Here is a 26,809-nt window from a genome sequence, read left to right as displayed (position 1 = left end):
ACATCCTCCCAGACCAATGTTGGGTCTTTTTATCTCAGATTGATTATGTTTTTCTACCTTGGGTCTGAACTGTTCAGAAAAGCTGCACTCTTATCATGTAGTTTCTTAGACTTTTCCACATTGACTAATATATGTTGTGATTTTCAAAAGCTAAAATTATATATTATGTTTGTTAATTAAGATTATTCTCCCAAATACTGTAGTGTTTACATGCAAAGAATTACATATCTTGCTTTCTAGAAGAGTTTAATCCTGATAGATATTTCATATGAATATTGTTGAAATATGGTTTTTCTTTAAAAGTTTCTACCACTAATTTCTTTAATGACAGTAATTTAAAATTTAAACCTCATTTTAGAAATTGTCAAATAACATTGTTGATCACTCAGTTCTTCCAAAAGATTCTTGCTATGTTTTCTTCCCCAACTCTGCCACCTTTTCAGAATCTTTTTGCTGATACTCTGTGCTCGTTATTTCTTCTCTCCTTCCTTTCTTTGACAGAAATGTAGTGAGTGTGCACTGCATGCCAGACACTTTACTAATGGGAGGACAGGTAAATAAAAAACATATTTCCTGCCTTGTGAAACTTACAGGTAATGTGCAAGTGGACAAAGAAATGCGTGTGCACGGCTTGTATTAAGGGTATGAACAGAAGGCGGTGATAGAGAGTAACAAGGGGATTTCCTTTCATGGCGTATTCGGGGATGTGTCTGAAGAGACAGTATGTAAGCTGACACCTGGAGGGTAAGGGAGGTGGCTTAGGAAAACCAGGGGGACAAACATTGGAGGCTGAGGAAGTCGCATATTCAAAAGGTCTGAAAGTGAAGAGGGTGGTTGGAGATGAGGTTCGAACAAGGCAGGAGACCCCTGCAGGGCCTCATGAGGCGTGGTAGAGGTCACTGTTACTCTTCATCCAGTTGGGAAGCCATTGAAGTATTTGCAGCAGAGGAATGATAGCATTCTGTTAAAGTTTAAAAGATTATCCTGGCTGCTGTGTGGATAAATGATTAGAAATGAGGGGCTAGAATGGAAATAGGAAGACCAGTAAGAAGACTGTTGTGATATTGGCTCTCTTTCCATCAGTCCTCATCGCTCTGAGTGGACTTGACCCTCTTTGGGCATGGAGCCCCCAGTCCTGTAGTGATGGCTGTAAGCAGGCGAGCTGATGTGCGTATATAACAGATAGCATGCTTAACGGACCCTGAAAATATTAGCAGGAGATGAGAAGATCTGCCGTACGTAAGAATTTCCCAAGGCTGCGGGCTTAGTACAGTTTAGTTTATTTGCTACCCAAGTCAGTACTCTTAGGATCTTGTCCTTTGTCCACTGTCCGCTGCACAAATCCCTCCTGAACCAACCCTTTCTTTTTCCTCAAGGAAGAATAATTAGTGTTTTATGCTGCCATAAAATACTATTCATTTCATTTCTGTGCACCTATTTTTTTAAATTAAAATATTATTAATGTGGGGGTGGAGCTCTGTAACTCTGCCTGCGCGGTTCAGTCTCTGCTGGCCCTTCTACTCCACGGAGTTTAACTCCAGCTGTGTTCTTGGCTCATCTCACGTTTGTGGTTCTAATGTAAACACTCTGCAGCTTTCTCTTCCTTATCTCATATATTCTTTCCCATGGCCCCTATGAATTCATTGGCTTAACATTTTATTTCCATGATCTAAACCTAACACATTTCCCCTCTTTCATACGTTTCCTTCTTCATCTGTACAGCTAAGTACGGTGATCCATTCCGCCCACTAAAATGTCAGCGCTCTAACGTTGCTTCTTGGCCCTGTTACTCCTTAGCTTAACGTCCCAGTCCCTGGGTTTCTTAACACTGTAAGTTGCAACACCACCTAGTCAGTCACCTAAACCAGACACCTCGGAGATAGTCAGGAGTTTTTCCCCTCCTTGCCTTTTTGAGACTTGCCAGTTTTACCCAATTACCCGCCGAATCTCTCTCGTCCATTCAATCCTGTTGCCGCTCCTTTAGATTAGGCCCTTCTCATTTCAAAAGAGTGAGTTTTCAAAAAGAGATGTCTAAATATATCACTTTCCTGACTAAACCCATTGAATGACTCCCCATTTTCAGCAGCATAAAATCCAGGCTCCTTAGCATGGCTTTCAAGGGTTTTTGTTATCTGGCTCCTTTGCCTACCTCTGTCTTCATCGTTCCCCCTTTCCTGCTCTTCACACAGCTCCCACCTCAAGTCAAGTATCTCTCAAGCCCCTGGGTGGGTGCTTTCACACTGACATATAGCAGCTGACTCTCTTCTCTTTATCTGTCTCTTGACCATTTTTTTCTTAAGGGTAGCAACTATACCCTTTACCTCTATTCCAGAACCTAGTAGAACTTAGCACGGTCTTTGTTGAGTGCATAAATGGGCAAGAGAGTGAATAAATTTCCCCAGCCTATAGTATGGTTTGCACCTGAAGAAGCTTGGTGTAAATCTCTTTATTGCTTCTTATTAACTGTGTGATCTTGGGTATGTAACATAAACTCCCTAATCTGTAGTTTCCTCATTTGTAAAATGAATATTGTGATTATATTTAAATAAGATCTTTTTAAAACCTATTTTGACAGGAAGTGTATAGCAGAAATTAAATACTGATTTATCTGAAGTTCAGATGTACCTACAGTTCTCAAGTATCTTTTGAGGCAAAAATTTTTCAGTATTGAAACTTAGTTTAACACTGACTATAGTAGCTATAATTGGAATATAACTAGTTATGTTATAAAACGTATTTAGATAAATGTAAGACTAGAAAAGTATGGGTATCATATGAATCATCAACCCAAATTATTTTTAGGATCAGAAGATTTCAAAAAAACTATATGCAAATACAAGTTATGTATTATAAATAATGAAGATATTTCTAAGACACTAGCAAATAAAGACTTATAAAAAAATTACCAAAGGGGCGCCTGGGTGGCACAGCGGTTAAGCGTCTGCCTTCAGCTCAGGGCGTGATCCCGGCGTTCTGGGATCGAGCCCCACATCAGGCTCCTGTGCTATGAGCCTGCTTCTTCCTCTCCCACTCCCCCTGCTTGTGTTCCCTCTCTCGCTGGCTGTCTCTATCTCTGTCAAGTAAATAAATAAAAAATCTTTAAAAAAAAATTACCAAGAACATGTTTTTATGAGTACTACTAGAGCACAGAGGAAGTTTGTGTGTTACTCAGCCTTATGATTAGTATAGTACATTAGGTATGCCCAAAGAAATACAAGTATTTCTGAAAACACATGGAAAGTGTTAAGTCTAAGCAATAATTGAAAGTATAGAAAATTTCTCAAGGAAGTCCTCACCCAGAAAAAATCTATTTAATATTGGGGAGTTCTGTTTTATAAACTTAAGGTGAGCTCACTAATTTTTCCAGTAACATACATGAGATACTGATGTCACATACTTCTTTTTGCAAAGATGATTCCTCTACCAAATTTAGCTTCTAATTTATTATTTTGCAGTTATAAGACATTCCTAACATGTGACTGTTTTAAGTCTTGGATGTGGCAATGTGGTTTCTTTTTCTTTTATTACTCTCCATTATTTCTCGTGTAGCAAATAGAGCACAAAGTTCACTAAATAATGTGAAATGTTGTACTAATAAAATTCATTTTATTAGTAACATAAGTAAGGAAGTAATTTGAATACTGGGTTTATATTAAAGTATGTAATTCACTAACATGAGCAATACCAAAGAGTATATATATAGAACAGCTTTCTTCTTTTATTTGGAATGAGATACATTCCCCTAAAAATAAAAAAATACAAAACAGGGGCGCCTGGGTGGTGCGGTTGTTAAGCGTCTGCCTTTGGCTCAGGGCATGATCCTGGCGTTATGGGATCGAACCCCGCATCAGGCTCCTCTGCTATGAGCCTGCTTCTTCCTCTCCCACTCCCCCTGCTTGTGTTCCCTCTCTCGCTGGCTGTCTCTATCTCTGTCAAATAAATAAATAAAATCTTAAAAAAAAATACAAAACAATCTCAGAGGACAATCTTTTTCACTCCTTACCCAGAGAAAACCACCAGTGACTATGGTGGGAAGAATTCCTTGTGGTTGGAAAACAGATGAATAAGTTGTTGGAAGTTTTAAGCTACTTAAAAGAATCTTTTTTTTTTTTTTTTTTAGATTTTATTTATGTATTTGAGAGAGAGAGAAAGAGATAGTGACAGAGAGCACAAGTGGGGAGGAGAGGGAGAAGCAGGCTCGCTGCTGAGCAGGGAGCCCAACACGGGGCTCGATCTCAGGACCCTGGGATCATGACCTGAGCCGAAGGCAGACGCTTAACTGACTGAGCCACCCAGGTGACCCCCTCCCCCAAGAAACTTTTTATATGAAGGATTTCCATTGTCCAAGTGTCAGCGAACTGCCACCTGGAGTTTGTATAAAACCTTCCCCCTCCTCGTATGTCCCCAATCAGTAGATAAATAATTACTTCCTGGTTTGATATTTTAATAGTACAGCAAACTATTCCCAGTGAAGTATATTTTTGATTTATTCAAGCTGATTTGAAGGCATTTATAACTTAACATTATATTCTGTTTTTATTAGGGTCCGTATGGGAAAGAGATGCCAACTAGAGAAGCTTCTTCTGTATGTTTTTAGTGAAACTTCTGATGGAAACAATTTCTAATGTATTGTTCACTGTCTTTATATAAAGACCATTTGATAAATTCCTCTTAAAATTGAAGAAATGCTTTTTTCCCCTTCCCAGATTCTATGTTATACTTCCTTTAATTAGACTTGAGAACTGACTCCCTTTTCACCCTTGGGCTTTGGCTATATTTTGCACTCAATGGCAGTAGGTTTTTTTAGACTCTTTTCTTTTTCCTGTCTCCCCTTCCCCTCATTATATTCTCTTTAATGAGTATGTCTTGCAAACCCAGGTTTTAGACTGTCATTAGCCCCCAGGTTCCTCCGAGGCTAAGTGAAAAGCCCATGTCCTCTATTAAACATTTTTTTTTAAGATTTTATTTATTTATTCGACAGAGATAGAGACAGCCAACGAGAGAGGGAACACAAGCAGGGGGAGTGGGAGAGGAAGAAGCAGGCTCATCGCAGAGGAGCCTGATGTGGGGCTCGATCCCATAACGCCGGGATCACGCCCTGAGCCGAAGGCAGACGCTTAACCGCTGTGCCACCCAGGCGCCCCTAAACATTTTTTTTTAAAGGGCATCTTATAGGATTTCACATCTTCTGTCTCCTCCAGGGTGGGTGGTTTCCTGCAGCTCAGAGAAAACAGACTAAAGCTCGCCAGTCTTCTGTCTCTCTCTACTCACTGTGACTTTTCTACAAGGAGTTCATGGTTTTCCTGAATCTATAACTTGTGTTGGTTACTGCCTCAAACCTTTATTAACTTAGTGAAAACATTGATCAATTTGTTGTTTCCATTTTCTGTTAGTTTAAAATGAAAAACAAAAGACCAGAAATGAAAACCATCGTTCTAGCCTTTGTTTTAATGTGTTCTAAGCACCAGTCCCTTTGTTTTCCCAGCTATGAACGTGTGACATAGTTAATTAGCAAGGTCTTGAGAGAGCCTGATGGCTGAGATCCCAAAGGTTTCCTACATTTTCCCTTCGAATAATTCTTCATCAACCTGTTGCCTCTCCCTTTTAAACTAATTTGTTATGTATTTGGGAGCTTAAAAGATTAAATTCTTTTGATGACCAGTATCCTGCCAAACAGTATGAATTTTAAAATTCCAAACTGTGGTAATTTCCCCAATGCCAGATGATTTTCTTTCCTTTTCTGAAGAGGCATGCTTGATAGAAACTTAATTTTTTCCTGATACATGAGATCATGTTATAAATGGGCCAGTGTAGGACTACACCATTGGGAGGGTTCTGCGGCTATTCACAATGTATGGGAAACACAAATCCTTAATAAGAACAATCTAGAAACAGTAAAAAATGACTTTCAAAATTCATACGTTTCATCTTAAAAACAGTGAAAACTATTTCTTGGATTCTCAATCATTGCTAATCCCTATCGAAGTAAGTTTTCTTGGTTTGCCACACAACTGATTTAAGAATTTTGCTCAATTCTGTGACTGGTCATATTCAGGAATAAATGTTACTTAACACTGAACTTTTAGGGAATAAAGTGGGATCTCTGTCAACATCAGTGAAAATTCAGTAGCATTGAATTACTGTGCGTCAGTGATCGTTTACTATTTTGCTTGCAAACCTCTTAGAATTTTGAAAAATTTTACCCCTTGCCCTTCTTAACTTGACGTCTAAAAACTTACATCATAACTTTGAATAGTTGCAAGGAGTGTAGTTTCTAGCATATCTCGATTATTGATATATAAAAATAAAACTGTTATTTTTCATTTAAATATATCCAAAGAAATACAGTCTCATGTATTCCACTATCTATGTAAAATATATAAAAACAAATGCTTTTTTAACAGAAATATTATACTATTCATTTATCTCCTTGGATTTATATTTTCTTTCCACTCCTATTGATGATAATATCCTAGTCTAATACATTTTAATGCTTGAAAGTCTTTTATTGATCAAGCATTATACTTCTGTGCAGCAAAACTATGTGTATGAAGTGACATTAATGTTTTTATTCTCTGTAATTAAGGTTCCAAGTTTAAAAATTTGTTAAGATTATTACTGGCATACAGGTGATCTAATAACAGATGTGTATATTCAATTTCGGTTATTAACATAGAAACAGTTCTGTTGGAAATAAATCATTTAATGAAATGAGGATTTTTTTTCCCCTCCTGATTTGTGTATATCTAGACATATGTTAGTTATGGGTAGAAGATGATTCCTAGGATCGGTTTTATTCCTGTTTCTTATACTTACACATGTATGTGCTGGAAAACCTTATTCATAAAAATAAATAGATGGGACTGGAGAGAATTTTGTTATAGCAATATCACTTAATTCGTTGAACTCTTTCCAAATTATGTACCAAAAATCATATAGAGATATAACATGAACATTTATTTTGAATGACTCACCAAATGACAGCTCAATTACTTCCTCCTTCAAAAATATTGAAAACAAAGAATTAGAAACCACCTGAATTGCAAAATGCTTTGTTACCCAGTTGTTGAGTCACAATTATTTTAATTTCGGAGAAATATCCCAGAGACTTTACCAAGATTTATTATATATATTATGTGTTATGTATTACCAAATAGCCGCTAATACCTGTTACTCTTTACTTGTCAGCATTTTGAGTGTATCAGTCTATATACCTGATATACTCAGAAAGTGTTGGGAAAATTGAAACATTAAAATACACCTTTTACAGTACAGACTTTTTATTTGTCTTACGCTTTTGTCACAACCTGGAAGTTGCAGATTTAGCTCATTCACATAGCGTTCTTGCCGTATACCATTATTGGCCAAAATAGTCCCTTTTATCAAGTCTTTCACCCAAAGACTTGCCAGTTCAAAACGTGTGGTAATATTTATTTTTTTGAATATTATAAAAAGCATTGAGAAATAATTTATAGATGGTTGATTAATGAAAGTCCTTATGTCAAGGTTAAAATTGTGCAGATAATTAAATTGACTTACCCATTTAAAAAATAAACTATAAAATAAGATCCTGGTATCTCATTCATTTATTATACAGCAATATAATATATAGCTGAAATTATAAGTTTTTATGAAGTAAGGAGTATGAAAGAAAGCATGATATTACTTGGGTAAGAATGTATGTATGCATGTATTAAATTCTGGTGTTGGGCTTTTAGAAATAATTAGGTAAGAAATATATGTAAATAATAAATAAACCCATTAATTTTGTCAGACATAATGATCAAACTTTCCAATGTTTAATGAAAGATAAGAATACATATTGCTGGGGCGCCTGGGTGGCACAGCGGTTAAGCGTCTGCCTTCGGCTCAGGGCGTGATCCCGGCGTAATGGGATCGAGCCCCAGATCAGGCTCCTCCGCTATGAGCCTGCTTCTTCCTCTCCCACTCCCCCTGCTTGTGTTCCCTCTCTTGCTGGCTGTCTCTATCTCTGTCGAATAAATAAATAAAAATCTTAAAAAAAAAAAAAGAATACATATTGCTAAAAGTGAATTGATTTGGTGGATAATAATTTTACCCTTGAGAAAAAGATGTAGATAATATCTATTTTATAAAATACAATAATAAGATTGACTGTAATAGGTATAAATAGATTATAAAATTGATAAAATTATATAATACCTTATTAAAAGATACCCAGGATATCCAGAAATATTTAGTTTGGGAAAGTATTCAGTGTATACTTAAAACAATCATTATCAATAGCCATTTACTGCTTCCAGCTGTTTAAAGATTTCTTTCTTTCTAGTAGACATTTCCTAACTATTGAGAGTAACCGAAAAGGTATGCTTCTCATTAAATATACGAGGGGAGGAAAATGCACTTCCAGCGTGTGGTTCTTTTGCCTTTTGCTGGTGTCTCCCTCAAGACTGAGGCCAGCTCCCACTGATTCACTCTATACCCTGTCTGAATTACAAGCCAAAATACCCTCATTTAGAGCCACACTTTACTTGTAAGAGGATTATGTGAAAGACAGGGCAAGGGCAGCCTCACCAAATCCAATAAAATCCCCAAAGTTTTCCACCTTGGGACAGTGCATTTTGGTAAAATTAGGGATAGGTAATCTGATGTCTTTCTTTTATAAAATAGAAGATCTGGTATAAAAGGGAAGAAAAAGTAGATAATCTGCATGAGGGGATTAGTCTTTGGAGAACCATACCAGGTCATAGTAGATCAATTTTAGGAAACAGAAGTAGAAGGTAAACATCTGGAAGTTGATTCCCTTAAAACTATTCATGCATTTGTACTCCTTGTACAAATACTTCTCAGCCACATCTGTCAGTCTTAGGGCTTTCAGAGCAAGTGTTCTAGGAGACCAGAAATGGAGTTGCTAGTTTGTTTCCTTTCTCTCTCCTTCCTTCCTTCCTTCCTTCCTTCCTTCCTTCCTTCCTTCCTTCCTTCCTTCCTTCCTTCCAAGATTTTATTTATTTGAGAGAGAGTTGCTAGCTTCTTAAGAATTGGTTAGAAATTAGCACAGTGTCTTTTCTGCCATGTTCTGTTGGTCAGAGAAGAATCAAGGAGGGGACATAGACCCCACTTTTCTATGGGAGGAATGTCAAAGCATCTGCGGTCAACTTTAATCTGCCTCAGCTGCTATGTTCCAAACAACCCGTTAGGTCACTGTAGTAAAATCATGCATAAAACGGACATGACAGTTTGTCTGATGAAGCATAAGGTCTCATGGAGGAGATAAACCCTAAACAAGCAATTATAACACTGTGTGACAAGCACTGTGATAGGGGAGTACAAGGTACTAGGATGTCTGAGGAGGGGTCCCTAACCCAGATAGAACTGGATTTGAGGCATAACTCCCAAAGGAAGTAAACCGAGAACTCTCTTATGTTGAGTTAATGCTGTTTAATTTGGTCTTTTAATTTTCTGGAAGTCTTACTGAGTGGTGATAATACAGCTTTGGCTTTTTGAAAGCATATTTCTCACATAAAGGAAAGCAGTGACAGATTTCCAGTGATAGTATAAATTGGAATTTGTGGAAGGATGGTCTAAATCTGAGGGAAAATGGGCATTGGTTCTTGGAGTAAGATTGGGGAGGACCAGTTTCTTAAGCCCCATCAGTGGCAACCTCCCCGGGAAAATTCTTTGGAAAAGTGGCCTCATATTAAAGGAATTTACTTGAACTGTATTTGGCAGTATACCAAGTCTGCCCATGTGGCTTGTATTTTTCTGTTGATGAATTTTCTTTCTCTGAAAAGGAGAGGAAAAAAAAAGACTGCCTAGGCACAATGCCTATATACAGCAGTATTTTTCTTTTAGGTTAATAAAGACCTATCCTTGAAATTCTCAGCATATGCATATAGGTCTCTCAGTTTTCTTTAATATTAAAAAGGAAATGAGACTAATCGGTTAAATGCTTTGATCACTAATTTTGGATTTAGATAAAATAGTCTGCAAGAATACTTCCAAAGAAAGTAAAGATTAGCAAAAAGAAAGGCTTCTGGATAAAGGCCCAGAGTTAAGGCTGTGGGATTTACTTTATTAGCTATTTGAAAGGAACCCCAAAACAAAGCTTCAGCTAAGAAGTTGCTGCTATCCAAGAATGCTGTTTATCAGAGAAATGAGAATGAAAGAATTAAACTTAGTCCATTTATAGCAACAACAGTATGATTAATAGAAGTTGTTACATTAATGTAGAGATTCCCTAAAGATTTTGGACATGGGATCATGAGCTCAAGTGGGTAAATTTCACGTAAACCCTGGGGCAGATGTTAATGGTCTGAGTAAAGTGTTATATGTGTAGAAGCAATTGAATTCTCCCGTCTCCTTGTTTTCATTGCTGCTACTTGTAAAGCTTGTCCTCGATGCTTTGACTTCTTGCATGGAATCGGTGGCGTGACTGATGTGCAGGCCATCATCGAGTGTCTCTCTAATTTCCGTTCTTGGATCCCACTGCTAGAGTCAGTTTATACTGGCCTTGGATAGGACTCTCATTCCATAGACATCAAGTAACTGGAGGATTTTTTTTTTTTTTGAAGGATTTTTCCCCCCTTGCATTGCCAATAAATGTTTGATAGGATATATGTATTTTCCCTTAAAAGTGAGAAGAAAAGTGCTTTTTCCCCTTTACTTCTTTGCTATTATTTATAATTTGGGAAGGAGACTTGAGATACCAGCCTAGATGTGAGACTAGGTAATTATTCTGTTCTGATAAAATTTGCTAATTCAGACCGGGTAAGTAAGATGGATGCTTGGCAGGTAACTGGTGCCAGTGCAGTTGTTTTTGTGTATAGTTTACCATCCTATGGTCTTTTCTCCACGTTTCTCTGTCCTCACTTTAACTTCTCCTTCTTAGCTCTGGGTATTTTTAATTTTCCTTATTATAATGTCATATTCAAAGAATTTTAGTCCATCCAGCAGGTATTTCTGGTGTCTTTGTTACCGCTGTCTCTACTACAAGGGAGTTTAGAAGAAGCAAGTGTCACCTAAGGGACTGAACACAAGGTAGGTTAGGGTGTCTGGTTTTGTGCCTTGCAGAGTTAAATTGTAAAATTTGTTGTGCCTTTTCTGCTCATCATATAGTATTCTTGGAATAATAGTAGGGCAGACTGAGAAAAACCTGGCTATATTAGCTACTTTATTTCCTTAACTTCCAATATCACAGAAAACCTTTGACACTTGTACAATCTTCCTAAACTTACCCCCTTGAATATTGAAGAGCTTCTACAAAGGCAAGCACGAATGACTTGTGTTTTATCTAAGTTTTTATTCTTTTTTTAAGATTCGCTTATTTGTTTGAGAGAGAGAGAGTGCACACAAGTGGGGGAAAGGACAGAGGAAGAGAATATCTAAGCAGGCTCGACCTCAGGAGCCATGAGATCAGGACCTGAGATGAAACCAAGAGTTGGATGCATAACTGACTGAGCCACCCAGGCACCCCACCTAAGTTTTTATTCTTGGCTGAGGTTTTAAAAATAATGACTTTTACACGTTTTGTAGTAATCCTATAAATATTTAAAAACTTACATTTTTCCTTTATGTCTCCTCTACTGCATCCTTTTAAAACTCATCCTTTAATGGTTTCCTTTTAAAACATTGAATTCTCTTTGCTGTTCTTTTGAAGACCCTTTAAAAAATTACCTATAGTCAGTTTAAATCTTACTGTACCAAAGTTGATTTGATTGAGAATATATAGGACTTTGATTTAATAACTGCCAAGCTTTGACCTGAGAAAGAGCATATTCCTTCTTCTAATGTAACTTAATTAGAGTAAAATCCATCGTGTGTGCAGTACTGGGAATATGAACTCCAGCAGCTGGAACATCTTCGGGCCCATCTTAGAAATCTCCCCACCACACTGATTTTCCCTCCTCAGGAGGATTGAAACTAGAAATAGAACTTTAAGCATTGTCTACAATAAAACAAATTCATAAGATTATCATCGCAGAGCAAAATCAACTAGTTACACCAAGAAAAATATCACTCATGTTAGTAATATTATGATGTTATGTGATAATAAGAAAGAAAAACCTTACTTTTGGAAGTAGGGGGCTAAAGGAAATGGGAAATCTACCTTTCTCTTCTGGCTTCAAGTAAGAAGTTTCTTTGCTTCTGTAATAGAGTTGGTATTCAGTCCCAAGGATGTCAGCATCCATTGCTCCCCAACACCTTCTCTTGGGTCCTCTCCATCGATAGGCTCTGCCTTATCATAGCTTTATTTTGGAGTTATCCAGAAGAAAGCCTGATCGATTTTTTACTTTTCTTGTAAAGCTAGCGTGATCTTGTAATTCGTGATTCTTCCTTAGATCTAGTGGCTCTGGTTCCCTCATTATTTCTCAGGTCCTTTGCTCTCATTAAGATCTTTTGCTCCTGTTTTAACTGAGATCTCACAGTGCTGATCTCTCAAACTCTGGGTGTTCCATGTCCTAGAGTTGGGCATTGCTATACTTTCCCAGGGACTTTGCCCCTAAATTTTGAGTTCTTCTATCTGTTTCTTTGGTCTTGTCATTTTCAGAAGACCCCCCAAAGTATATACATTGACCACATAGTTCCTGAGTGTTCTGCATTCCAGTTTTTGTTTGTTTGGTTGGTTGGTTTCTTTTTCTCTAGTGCTTTACCCACTACTGGGTCAGCTAGTGCCATAATGACATCTGAGTGACCTTCTTTCCTCCTCACCTATCTATAAACTCCCTATATTCTTCTTTTCTTTCTGTAAGAAAAGCAGAATTCCTGATTTAAAGAGTTCATGATCTGGTAGGATAGACATATAAGAAAGTGAAAAACTATATGACAAATATGATAAATGTTATAATACAGAAAAACAGCAAGGTTCTGTGGGATTGCAGAGAGATTCCAACTCAGCTTGAATGTGGGTCAGGAAATAGTTCCAAGAGGAGGTAACACTTGAACTGCCTCTGATAAGCTATTAGGAGCTCGCCTGGCCATGAGGAGGAACTGGAGGTATTGGCGGCATGCCTAAATGAATCCCTAAAAGATCATCCAGAGTAGGAAACTAGATAGTTCTCAGGCTGAATTAGTTGATCAAATGCCAAAAGCAAGGATGGGACCAAAAAGGGAGATAGAATCAGATATTCAGCTGAAGCTGAGACAAAGGGGACTTCAAAAATTACTCCAAGGGTAGGAACAAAGCAGTCCCTAGGCCTTCACTGGGCATTAGAGTGAAAGTGAAGGGGACTAAGTGGCCATAGGGTGACAGCATGAGGGTAAACTAGACCAGAGGACAGTGATATTGACACTCTATTCACCAGTGAATGATGGAAGGAAGTTTATCAGGGTGGATAGCTAGGAGCTGAAAGTCTCTTTCCTCAGAGTTGAGGGGAAAAAGTGTGCTAGTCTGATGGTAGTGTAGAGGGGTGGGAATGGGCAAGGAGAAACATGAAGTAGATTTAGTGGGTAATCTAAGAACAGCCAGTCAGTGATACTTAATAAGTCATGTTGAGTTTTGAGGACGTAGCTGACACTTGAGAGACTGTGAGGTTTTTTGTTTTTTTTTTAATTTTTTTTAATCTTAAAATTCCAGTATAGTTGACATACAGTGTTGTATTAGTTTCAGGTGCACAGTATACTGATTCAACAATTCTATTCATACCCAGTGCTTACCATGATTAAGTGTACTCTTAATCCTCATCACCCATTCACCCATGGCCCCGCCCACCTCCCCTCTGGTAACCATCAGTTTGTTCTCTATAGTTAAGAGTCTCTTTCTCTCTCATTTTTTCCCTTTGTTCATTTGTTTTGCTTCTTAAATTCCACATATGAGTGAAATCATATAGTATTGGTCTTTGTCTGGCTTATTTCACTTAACATTATACTCTAGCTCCATCCATGTCATTGCAAATGACAAGATTTCATTCTTCTTTATGGCTGAATAATATTCGGTTGTATGTATGTACCACATCCTTTTTATCTATATCGATGGGAGACCATGAGGTTTTAATGGATCTAACACACCTGAATGAATGGCCTTTTCTTTTTCTTTTTTTTTTTTAAATATTTTATTTATTTATTCATGAGAGACAGGCAGAGGCAGAGGGAGAAGCAGGCTCCCTGCAGAGCAGGGAGCCCATTGTGGGGCCTGATCCCAGAGCCCTGGGCAGACACTCAACCAGCTGAGCCGCCCAGGCACCTTGAATGGCCTTTTTAAGCATCATTCTCCAATAGGGCCTGAGGAAAAGAGAAGGTAAATGGATTGATTTAAATTTGGAGGTTTTCAGAAAGGGTGTGGTGGAAAGAGAAGGCAGCAAGGGAGTTAAGAATAGTTGGCAAAGTGAGAAAATTCAGCTGAATAGAGAAGGAAATTCAGTCAGGATTGACTGATAATTTGAAGAGGGGAAACAAAAGCAGGTGTCAAAAGACAGACATTAATGAGGTCAAAGTGTAGTTATAGAAGAAGTGTGATGTTTGGAAAACTTTGAGGTGGGATTTTAGATCCTCCTCTCACGGAGTATATAGAAAAGTGATGAGGCAGGACTTTGTATGCTTAAAAGAAATGTAAGAAATCTGAAAGGAGAAAAATCACTTGTTTCACTGTATATAAATGGGAAGCAGCAACAAACAAAAGTGAAAAATAAAAAAATTAGGAAAATAATTTCCACAAGTATGATGAGCCAAGTACATGGAAATATTTCCAAGATAAAAATCCTTAAGCCTGGTGATGGGTAGTAAGGAGGGCACGTATTGCATGGTGCACTGGGTGTTATACGCAACTAATGAAGCATCAAACTTTACATCGGAATCTGGGGATGTACTGTATGGTGATTAACACAATATAATAAAATAAAATTAAAAAAAAATCCTTAATCCGTAAAGGTGTGCTTGGGGTTGGTATTCTTCTAGCAGCAGAGGCTGATCAGAGCTGCTTTTCTACGCATCCAGCACCATGTTCTCACGTTCCCGAGAGGCGACGGCAGCAGCACCTTCCCTCTGCTTCGTGGGGCTTCCGTCTCCAAGGCAAAGGCTGGGGGGACCCAGCCTGGAGTGTTGGAGCTTGGGCAGGGTTAAGAACACCCACACAGAAGGGCCACCTGACTCAGGGTGTGAGAGCCACGCAAGGTGAAGGGAGGGTCCTGGTAGGATGGTCCAGTGCTGGGTGTCAGAGCCCCAGTGGATGGAGAGCGCACCTGTGTAGGACAGCTGCCTACTTCAGAGATCAGAGCCTTAGTGAAGTGAGCAGGGTATCTGCACAGGGAGGGGACAAGATTGGTCTCATACAAGAGGACTGGTCAGATAAGTAAATTTATTAAGCATAATGGGAGCTGGGTTTCTCACTATAAGAGAAAGTTATGATAAGTGTGAAAACTAAAGGAAGATCACTAGAATGAACCTTCTGGTGTTGAATTGGAATTAAGGTATTAGTGTAAACATATGGTTTTCAGTGTAGAGATAAGATGGATAGCTATAGAAATATGTATGTGTGTATATGAATGTATATACACACGTGCACACACATATGTGTATAAAGTATGTGTGTATAAACATATATTCTTTTTCCGTCCATTGAGTTGCCCTGGGAGTTGCAATACCCCAGTATCAATGAACGCACCTGGCGCTCAAATCTAAGTTATTTGCATCAAAAGGGACCAGAGCTCCTTAGAGAAACTGCTGATCCCAGGCTGCACCAGGATAAGTAAAAGATGAGCTTGGGACATCTTGTACCAGTTAAGTAGGCAAGTGCTCAAAGAATAAAGGGGATGTGTCAAGAGGACACAGCAGCCAGCTTGAAGGGGTTCCTGTTGGCCACATTTTGGACATTTTGAGCATCAAATAAATATTTGCTATGGATTAAAACCGATTGAATAAAATAATAAAGAGGAGGCCACACTGATAGGAATAAATACACGAATAAATTGAAAGTTGGATAGAGAAACGGAGTTTTGAAGCATCATCCCATAAAATGCTTGTTAATTACAAAGGGAAAAAAGAGTAGCTTTGCAGTGAAGAAGCCTAGAACACACCACCTTAATCAAGTGATCAGAATGAACGTCAGTAATAATGGGACAAATAAGGAACACTGCCACCTGATAGGGTGCGATGAGGGGAAGCCAGTATCTCTTCTGTGAGATTCCTGCAGTGGATGTATAGTCTGAATCTAGGCATGAGGAGACACCACACAGATCCAAACTGAGGGACATTCTACAAAATACTGACTTGTAACTTTTAAAGTATTAAGGTCCTGTAGGTCATGGAAAAACTGAGAATATTCCACATAGAAGAGGACCAAGTAAACATGACAACTAAACACAACATATGATTTTGAACTGGACTTTTGTTATGCAGGACACTATTGAGACAAATGGTATAACGTGAATGGTGTCTGAGAGTCAGATGCTAGTAATGTATCAATATTAATTTTCTGATTCTAATTATGTAGGAGAATGTTTTGTTTGTAGGAAATGCACTAAATTGTTAGTGATGAGACATCATGTTGGCTACTTGACTCTCAAATAGTTCAGGAGAAAACAGTTCTTCTTAATGTACTTAGAAGAATTTGGGGCACCTATGTGGCTCAGTTGTTTAAGAGTCTTTTTTTTTTTTTTTTTTTTTTTTTTTTTTTTTAGATTTTTTTATTTACTCGACAGAGATAGAAACAGCCAGCGAGAGAGGGAACACAAGGGGAATGGGAGAGGAAGAAGCAGGCTCATAGCGGAGGAGCCTGATGTGGGGCTCGATCCCATAACGCCGGGATCACACCCTGAGCCGAAGGCAGACGCTTAACCGCTGTGCCACCCAGACGCCCCTAAGAATCCGACTTTTGATTTCTGCTCAGGTCATGATCTCAGGGTAGTGGGATCAAGCCCTGCGTTGGGCTCTGCACTGAGCACGGAGCCTACTTAAGATTCTGTCTCTCCCCCTTTGCCCCTCCCCCACTTGATTGTCTCAAAAAAAATACACACACACACACACACACACACACAGAGACACAGAAGAATTCTTCTAAGCATTTACTGCAGGAAGATAATATTGATCCATGCCTTCTTAACACTGTCCTTCCTTCCTTGACTTCCCTTGGCTTTAGAAACGCTGCCTGTCCTGTTGGATCATTTTCTTTCTCTCGTTCTTTCTTTCTCTTTCTTTCTTCCTTTCTTTCCTCCCCCTCCCTCCCTCCCTCTCTCCCTCCCTCTCTTCCTTCCTTCCTTCCTTCCTTCCTTCCTTCCTTCCTTCCTTCCTTCCAGGACACTGTTTGTAATGCTTTCCCCTTGGCCTTTGCTTCTTTCTCCTCTGGCAGCCTATTTTACTCCTTTCAACTGTTAGGCATATGCCTCCTAACTCTGCATCTTTATCCAGGGTATCTCCTGATTAGACCTACATATTACCTTAACTTAGCTTTTTTTTAGCACTTCTTTCCCAAACAGCTCAGATCTGCTGATATAACTCAACTTTGGGCTGACTCCCAGGACTCACTAATGCATACTCACATTTTGTGAAAAATATGGGGTCTAATTTTCTTATTTCAGAAGATCGTGAAACGAGTTTCTGTATGGAAGGGAGGATTCTTACAGAAAATTGTAGAGTGGTTGCCTCCTCCACTGGGTAAGGAACAGGGTTATGAACTAATTTCCTGAAGAAAATACAAGTCTAGTTATAATAGAAGGTTGCATGGTGGAAAATTAATTCTATTTGGATATGAAATAAACTTTATTAGGGATGTTATCTGAGACAACATGAAGAAGTAATATTATCTTATAAATCTGAGAGTGCAATATATACAGTGTTAGAGGTTATGAGAAAAGTTTGAACTATGTACATGAGAAAATGATTCATATTTTTAAATTATCTTAGTTCTGACGTGAAACAGACACAAAAGCATGAGTATTTTTAATTGGCACGTTTAATCTACTTTGAATAAAAATTAAATATTCTAAGCAAATTGACCAACAAGAACGTGGATGGAGAAAAAGTGTTTATTGAAATTCCATTCATTTAAAAATATCATTGATAAATAATCTTCTGGTCTAAAGTTTTCATATATGTATATGCTGAGGATTAATGTTTCATATTCAGCTCTATACCAGCAAGTATGAGTCATGTCCTGCTGATTTTTGGGAATCTCATTAGGTTTCTGATCAAGGAGACCATCCATGAAGTTTTGCAAATTATTCTCTCAAATTGCTTGACTTCTGTGGGACATCACAGATCTTTCATTTATTGAGCTCCTTCTGTAATAGTAGGCACTTTAGTGGCGCCTGGATGGCTCAGTCGGTTAAGTGTCCGACTCTTGGTTTCACCTCAGGTCATGATCTCAGTGTTGTGAGATTGAGCCGCTGGGCATGGAGCCATCTTAAGATTCTCTTTCTCTCCCTCTGCCTCTGCCCCTCTCCCACCATCTCTGTCTCTCCCTCTCTAAAAAAAAAAAAAAAGATACTATTTCCTGAGATTAGTGTGCTTGAAAAACCTTGGCTAACTAACAAGTTCCCAAGAAATATTATTTAGTGGTATATTGCCAAGAACAGTTTAGATAATTCAACAAAATTGCCTTCTTTAAAAAGTCCAAATACATTTCATTTTAATTTTAGAATAATTTATTGAGTTCTTGTTGTTTGCATAGTTGGATATGACAGGGATCCAAAAAAAATATGTAACTTATACAGAGCTTATTATCATTTTGGAGAAACAAAATAAATTCATATAAAGAAAAACCCAGGAAAGGATATAATTTAGTGCCAACTTGGTAAATTAATATTTTTGTTGAGTCAGAAAGTCATCAGTAGTCTGCCTGTAGCACTCACTATTATAATATAATTTTTGGTTACTTAATAAGTCAGTGTAAGTCTGGGTTTATTTCATGTTTTCTGTACTTTTAAAAATTTTAATTATAGAAGCCTTATTTTTTCAGTACTAAAGTCAGCACATATTGTTGGACACAAACTATGTACCAGCACAGTTACAGGCATTGGGGTTACTTATGTGAGCAAAACAGAGCCTTTACTGAAGGAACTTGCTGCATTGTGTATGTATGTGTACTGGGAGGAGGGTGGCAAGGAGGAGATGGACGGTAAACATGCGAAAATATAAGATCGCTTCGGATACTTGGAAGTATTGTGAAGATGTTCAAAATGTTAGGGTGAAGGTACTTTAATTGCTGTTATCAGAAAAAAGAACTAAGTTCTGAAGAACTAAGCTGTGAGTTGGGGCCTGAATGATGAGAGGAGTTAACTAGTTGGCTAAATTTACAGTTTGGAACTCAAGGAAGTGGTCTAGGTTGAAGATAGAAGTTTGAGAGTTGTCATTATGAACATGATATTTAAAGCCACATCAAACACAGTTGAGAAGTCAAGTAAGATGAGAGTTGAGAGTTGACCTTTGTCTTTAGCAGATGTAAGTCATCAGTGACTTTAGTAAGAGTTGTTTCTGTGGAGCAGTGAGGGAGAAAAGCCTTATTAAGAGATTGAAGAGAGAATGGGAGGTAAGAGATAATAAAACATAAGTCTTTGAGGGGTTTTGCTATGAAGAGAGAAGAGTAGGGGACGAAATCCAGTTTTTACAAAAGATGGATAATATTAGGGCAGGTGGTTATGCCAATGAGAATAATCCAGTAGAGAAAGTGATATCATAGCAGAGAGATAGGTAATTGTAGGAATGATACTTTTGAAAAGCTGACCTGGAATAAAATCTAGAGCACATGTGAGACGATGGGCTTGATAGTAGGAAATTTCTTCCATTATAACATGAGGGAAGGAAGAAATGCAGAAGCAACACAATGGAGAAAAGGTAGTTTTTTCAATAAATGGTGCTGAAACAACTAGACATCCACATACGAAAAGATGAATCTAGGCAGACTTTATATCTCTTACAAAAATCAACTCAAAATGGATCATAAACAGAGGTGCCTGGGTGGCTTGGTTAAGTGTCTGACTCTTGATTTCAGCTCAGGTCATGGTCTCAGGGTTGTGAGATTGAACCCTGCATTGGGCTCCACGCTGGGTGTGGAGCCTGCTTAATAATTTTCTCTCTCCCTCTCCCTTGTTGCCCCCAACTCCATTGCTCACACTCGTGATCTCTCTCTCTCTCAAAAAAAAAAAAAAATCACAAACCTAAACATAAAATGTAAAACTTATAAAACTCCTAGAAGATAGCAGAAGATAGCATAGGAGAAAATCTAGATGACCTTGAATATGGTGACGACTTTTTAGATACAGCAGCACATGCACAATCCATTGAAAGAAATAATGGATAAGCTGGACTTCTTTAACATTAAAAATTTCTGCTTTATGAAAGATACTGTCGGGGTGCCTGGCTGGCTCATTTGGTAGAGCATGTGACTCTTAATCTTGGGACGTGAGTTCAAACCCCACACTGGGCACTGAACTTACTTAAAAAAAAAAAAAAAGACACTGTCATGAGAATGAAAAGAAGCCACATATCGGGAAAAAGTATTTGCAAAGCATGTATCTGATAAAGGGCTATTATCTAAAATACACAAATAACTTAAAAATCAACAATAAGAAAACAACCCAATTTAAAAATGGGCTAAAGATCTTTTTTTTTTTATAATTATTTTATGTTAGTCACCATACAGTACATCCCCAGATTCCGATGTAAAGTTTGATGCTTCATTAGTTGCGTATAACACTCAGTGCACCATGCAATACGTGCCCTCCTTACTACCCATCACCAGTCTATCCCATTCCCCCACCCCCTCCCCTCTGAAGTCTTCAGTTTGTTTCTCATAGTCCATAGTCTCTCATGTTTCATTCCCCCCTCCGATTACCCCCCTTTTCTTTATCCCTTTCTTCCCCTACCGATCATCCTAGTTCTTATGTTCCATAGATGAGAGAAATCATATGATAATTGTCTTTCTCTGCTTGACTTATTTCACTTAGCATTATCTCCTCCAGTGAAAAATGGGCTAAAGATCTTAACAGATACCTTACCAAAGAAGATTTATATGCTGGTAAATAAGCACGTGAAAGGATGTTCCACATTGTATGTCATCAGGGAAATACAGACTAAAACAACAGCCAGACACCACTACACAGCTATCAGAATGACCAGAATCCAGAACCCTGGCAACACCAAGTGTTTTTCAGGGTGTGGAGCAGTATGAACGCGCATTCATTGCTGGTGGGAGTGCAAAGTGATACAGCCACTTTGGAAGACAGTTTGGGAATTCTTACAAAACTAAACCTACTCTTATCAGAAATCCAGTAATTCCATTCCTTTTATTTACCCAAAGGTAAATACTTATGTCCACGCAAAAAACTGCATACAAATGTTTTTAACAGCTTTATCATAATTGCCAAAACTTGGGAGCAACCAAGATATACTTCAGCAGGTGAATGGGTAAATAAACTGTAGTATATCTAGACGATGGATTATTACTCAGTGCTAAAAAAGAAATGAGCTATGAAGCCATGAAAAGACATGGAGGAACCTTAAATGCTTATTACTGAGTGAAAGAAGCCAATCTGAAAAGACTATAAACTGTATGATTCCAACTCTATGACATTTTAGACAAGGGACAAATATGGAGACAGTAACAAGATCAATAGTTGCTAGGGGTTTGAGAGGGACGGAGGAATAGGTAGAGCAGGGAGGACACTCAGAGCAGTGAATCAGCTGTGTATGATGCTATAATTGTGGATACGTGTCACTGTAAATTTGTCCAGACCCCCAGAATGTGCACCACCAAGAGTGAACCCTAATATCGGCTCTGTGCTTTGGGTGATGATGATGTGTCCGTGCCCACGGTGGTGTGAAGGATGTTAATAATGGGGAAAGCTAGACATGGTGGGGCCAGGAAGTTGATGAGAAATCTCTGAACCTTCTGCTCAATTTTACTGTGAACCTAAAGCTGCTCTAAAAAATAAAATCTATTAAAGATGTGCTGGGTTAATAGAGTTTACATTAGAACGATGAGGTAGTTTTCACCCTATCGCACCCTATTTCTGTTTGAAATTAAGGTTTGGTGATCAACTGAGCGTGAGAGGGAGATGAGTGTAGGAGGTGAGGAGAAATGAGAAAGTGTGAAATGGCTTCTCAGAGACTGCTAAGTTGAAGTTGCTAGGAAATCATAGTGGTTAATTTTGCAGAAGAAGAATGCCAATGTGGGGGTGCATAGCTGGCTTAGTCGGAAACGTGTCCAGCTCTTGATATCATGAGTTCAAACTCCATCTTGGGTGTAGAGATTACTTAAATAAATAAACTTAAAAAAAAGAGAGCCAATTTGAGATTTCTGGCCATAAATAGGAAGTGAATCTTAACATCGTTTAATAATTTTTCTATGACCGTACTTTCGCCAACCAGTAGCAGGTGGGATGTCTATTACCTATACTGTGGTCTTGAAATACCATTTTCTACTAAAAGAAACAAGGACTTCTTAGAGCAGTGGCTCATTTCAGGCCTGAACTTTTTTTTTTTTTTTTTTTTTTACATTTATTTGACAGAGACAGCCAGCGAGAGAGGGAACACAAGCAGGGGGAGTGGGAGAGGAAGAAGCAGACTCCCAATGGAGGAGCCTGATGTGGGGCTCGATCCCAGAACGCTGGGATCACGCCCTGAGCCGAAGGCAGACGCTAACGACTGCGCCACCCAGGCACCCCTGAGGCAAACCTTTTTAGACAACAAGGAACATTTTGTCGCAACAGAGAACAAAGAAGCTGTCAAAAACTATAGTCATAGAATGCCTGGGTGGCTCAGTTGGTTAATCGTCTGACTCTTGATCTCAGCTCAGGTCTTAATCTCAGGGTCATGAGTTCAAGCCCTGTTTTGGGCAAACCAGCAAACTATAGTCATGTCAAAAGGACTCTGAGGCCAACATGAAGAGTCTTCCACTGGCTAAGTATAGGACAGTTTGAGTTTCAATAAAGAAAATAACTGCAGTGGATTAAAACACATCAAATATGTTTAAATCCATGAGTTCATTTTGATCTAAAACATAGACACGCACAACACACGCATGCACACACAAACACACACACACACTTTAGTGGAGGCTCTTGAAGGATTCTAGCAAAGGAGCTCTTTTTTTTTTTAATGTTCATTTATTTTGGAGAGAGAGAGAGAGCACATGTGAGCAGGGGTAGGGGAGATGGAGAGAGAACTCAAGCAGACTCCCTGCTGAATATGGAGCCCGATTCGGGGCTCAATCTCACCACCTTGAGATCACAACCTGAGCTGAAGTCAAGAGTCAGATGCTTAACCAACTGAGCCACCCAGGTGCCCTGCAAATGAGCTCTTTATTTCAAAAACTGGCAAGTAAAGAAAAAGAATCCATCATTTGTATCAGCTTTATCATCAGGTAACCAAACAATAGGTATGGTGAAATTTCTATTTAAATAAGAGTTTCAGCAAATAAATGAGAAATGATTGATAGAATATTCCATTTTGTAACCCCTAATGAATTAATGAGTTTAGATATTAAGCATTGCCAGTGTTAACATCACATAAAGGACTACAGGATATGTAACCAATGTGAGTTCACTCCTTGGTGAGTCAGAAACTGCACCCTGTTGAGTTGTCACACAAAATACTTTATTTGTGGCAAATAAGGAGACACCAGGAATAGCTTCCAAAGTCATGATTCTCCCAAGCAAGGGTGGATGGATTCCTTTTATTTAGGGGTAGGGTGAATATTTAGATAGGGAAGCCTTGTTTTTGTAAGGTTGTGTATGTGTCATTAAGGAAACATGCCTATACACACATTGTATGTTATGTAAATGAGGCTTGCGCCCCTCCTTGGGTAGAGTTTTTAGTATTATAATGAGATAAAGGTATTAGTTGATCATTTTAGAGCTCACTCCATGGTCCATCTGTGCAGACCCAAGTCAGGGGTTAAGTCTGGCTGGTCTGGGCCAGCTAGAGGTCTTGCCAGGGCAGTCACTGTGGCTCAAGGGGTGGTTTTGCTTTCTGTTTGCCTAAGAGACAAGCTGGAAAGATGAACTTTAGTAAAAATGTGGGACAAAGGTTGGTGAGTACAAGCAGGTGGGCAGTCAGTAAAAGTTAGGCCTTGGGGTCTAGCTGATGACAGTACGGTGCATCTTCTGAAAACACCAGACCATGAAGTATTTTATAAAAAATGGATATGAATCTGATTAAGGCTTTAGATTCAATTACCAATTTCTCAAGAAGTAGGGAAGAAAGATTAATTTGTTAATCTATACCATAGGGATGTAATCAGCAAAATCCAGATTATGGGTAATTTAGAAGACAAATTGTACTGTCTAGGGATGGCTTATCATTTGGATGGTAGAGCTATAATTTAAATGATACTATTAAAGTCAGGACAGTTGTTACTCTTAAGAGCGAGTGGTTTTGACTGGGAGAAAGATGTGGAGGGCTTCTGGGATACTGAAAAGACTTTCTGCTTAAGTGGGTATTCTATACAAGGATGGCTGCCTCATAAAAATTCATTGAATTTGAGTTACATTTAACAATACTAAAGCAAAACTTTTAAATGAGATTAAGGCATTGAAATTTATTTTTAAGTTTAATTTTTAGTTCCTTTTTAGACTTTCATAGGGAATGGGGGACGGGAGAGGAGCAGTGTTAAAGACTTCAGTTGAGTCTAAATAACAGAGTTGCAAACAGCAGCTAAGACCGCAAATCAAAGAATTATAACTTGGTTGGTCAAACTTAAAAAAAAAAAGTGTGTTTCACACGAAAGGACTGCTTAGCATTGGTCAGTCACTTAATACAGGCTCTCATCTTCACACTGTGAATATGTAGTAAGGGGAGTATATACTGAAAATACGTGTTTACACACTTCATGCTTTTCTAGGTGCTTTTACATATATTATTTAATAAAAAACTAAATCTATGAGTGGAATTGATAATGCTACTTAAATTCTCTATATAGGGGCACCTGGGTGGCGCAGTCGTTAAGCGTCTGCCTTCGGCTCAGGGCGTGATCCCAGGGCCCTGGGATCCAGCCCCACATCGGGCTCCTCGGCTGGGAGCCTGCTTCTTCCTCTCCCACTCCCCCTGCTTGTGTTCCCTCTCTCACTGGCTGTCTCTCTCTGTCAAATAAATAAATAAATAAAATCTTTAAAAAAAAATTCTCTATATAAAAGAGTGAATGGTTCTTTAATTATAAAATATTTAAGAATATGTGATATAAGAACGAATCTACCTTTATTATAGATGTTAATACATTGTTTAAAGTAATTTCTCCCTTCCTTATAAAATTCCTAGCTTTTATTTGTTTAAGGAAATAATTTTCACTAGTTTGATAAAAATGGAGGTATATTCAACTGATTTAAAAAATTTTTAAATGTTCTTGGTATTTCGGCAAGTCTGAAATAAATTAAAACTCCTTTTTTTCTGTCAGAGGTCTCTTCATTAGTATCCATGATCGAGGTCATATTGCTTCAGTTCTTAATGCGTGGCCCGAGGATGTCATCAAAGTAAGTCATCTAATTTTTCCACTATGGAAAATTTGTTCTTTTTCCTATTCCATAATATATTGATAATTTTTATGATATCAGATAACATTTGATGTGGGAATGTTGGGGTTTGGAGCCAATGGCCAAGAAAAAATTCTTGAGACGTTTCTGGTGCTCACAGCACGGGGACAGGAGCCGTGGGCAGACGGGCTGTGAGGAGCAGTTGATTCTGTACTGTGGGATTGGGAGAGGGAGAGACAAGGGAGGTTTCCAGCAGGATTTTCATGTGCTGAAAAAGACTCACAGGATCCTGGAGGCCTGGCTATCCTCAGGCCAAGGTTGTTTTTTTCCTCTAGCAAAGCATTAATATTAAGATTGGGAGTTCCTGGAGAAATGTCATACTCTGCCTGCCTCAAGTTTTTGTCAATGGGCTGCAAGTTACAAGGACATTTAATTTTCCCTACATTTCCTTTTTGCCTTTGTTCTTCACATCAACATTCACTATCTTTTCTAGTGAATGTCACCTAATTTATATCTTTGAATTTGCATACTGGATTAATTTTATTTTGGTACCATTTAGAGACTAAGTTTCTTTATTATTTCTGTCTGATTTCTTAGTATTTCTTGACCCATTGTAAATGATGATAAATGTTGAATAAATGTTGAAGTTGTCTCTGAATTTCTTTAAGCAAAGTCCCTTTTCACATTTGTTGGGTTTAATCATCCGCTAAGAGGAACACAGGTAGACAAAAAAAAAGTCCACTAATTCACTTCTTTTATCATTATGACCTTCAGTAGTTCATCTGGCTCTCCTCTCAGTGACCTAATGAAAAAAACTAAGAGTAGTATCCAACGTTTAGTCGCTTTCTATGTGAGACACTACCTGGATTGACATTTGTAATTATCATAATTCAGTGAGGAAAGGAAGGGGGGGCAGGCTACACAGTAGTGCTTGGTGGTGGTGGGAACTGAACCCAGGCCGCAGGACCCCTTGCTCTTAAACATGGTCTCTACGGGCCCTTTCTTGTCTGAGGAAAGTGAGATGTACTTGTCCCTTTCCTGGCTCTTTTTTTTTTTTTTTTTTTTTTTTTTTTTTAACTTTCTGTTAGGTGCCAAGCAACTTTGTGCTGTTGATGTAGGAAAGACGTTAGAGTACGAAGCCAACGGCCAGGAAAGAATTCTTGAGACGTCTTTGGTGCAAAAAGGTGGTTTTATTAAAGCATGGGGATGGCACCCATGGGCAGAAAGAGCTGCCCTGGAGTCATAAGAAGTGGCCCATTATATATCCTTAAGTTGGGAGGGGGTTAGGGATAGCAAAAGTCTCTAAGGAGTTTTAGAAGCAAGGTTTCCAGGACCTTGAGGGGCCTAGCTGTTGTTGGGAAAAGATCATTTATTAACGTCTAATGAAACTTTAGTCAGGAGACCCTTCAGATGTATATCGGTGGGCTACATGCTTG

The 26,809-nt window shown here is 38.5% G+C and overlaps 1 protein-coding gene across 1 annotated transcript in view; it reads left to right on the top strand.

Annotated features, from left to right (window-relative positions):
- Positions 1-26,809, top strand: part of ME1 (malic enzyme 1) — a 320,859-nt gene that overhangs the window by 17,387 nt on the left and 276,663 nt on the right. Inside the window, exon 4 of the mRNA XM_034648285.1 lies at positions 25,298-25,373. Within this exon, the coding sequence (XP_034504176.1) occupies positions 25,298-25,373 (76 nt within the window). The remainder of the gene's footprint in view (positions 1-25,297; positions 25,374-26,809) is intronic.

Source organism: Ailuropoda melanoleuca, chromosome 19 (assembly GCF_002007445.2).
Source record: "Ailuropoda melanoleuca isolate Jingjing chromosome 19, ASM200744v2, whole genome shotgun sequence".
Taxonomy (NCBI): Eukaryota; Metazoa; Chordata; class Mammalia; order Carnivora; family Ursidae; genus Ailuropoda; species Ailuropoda melanoleuca.
This window is presented reverse-complemented; position numbering and strand designations above follow the sequence as displayed.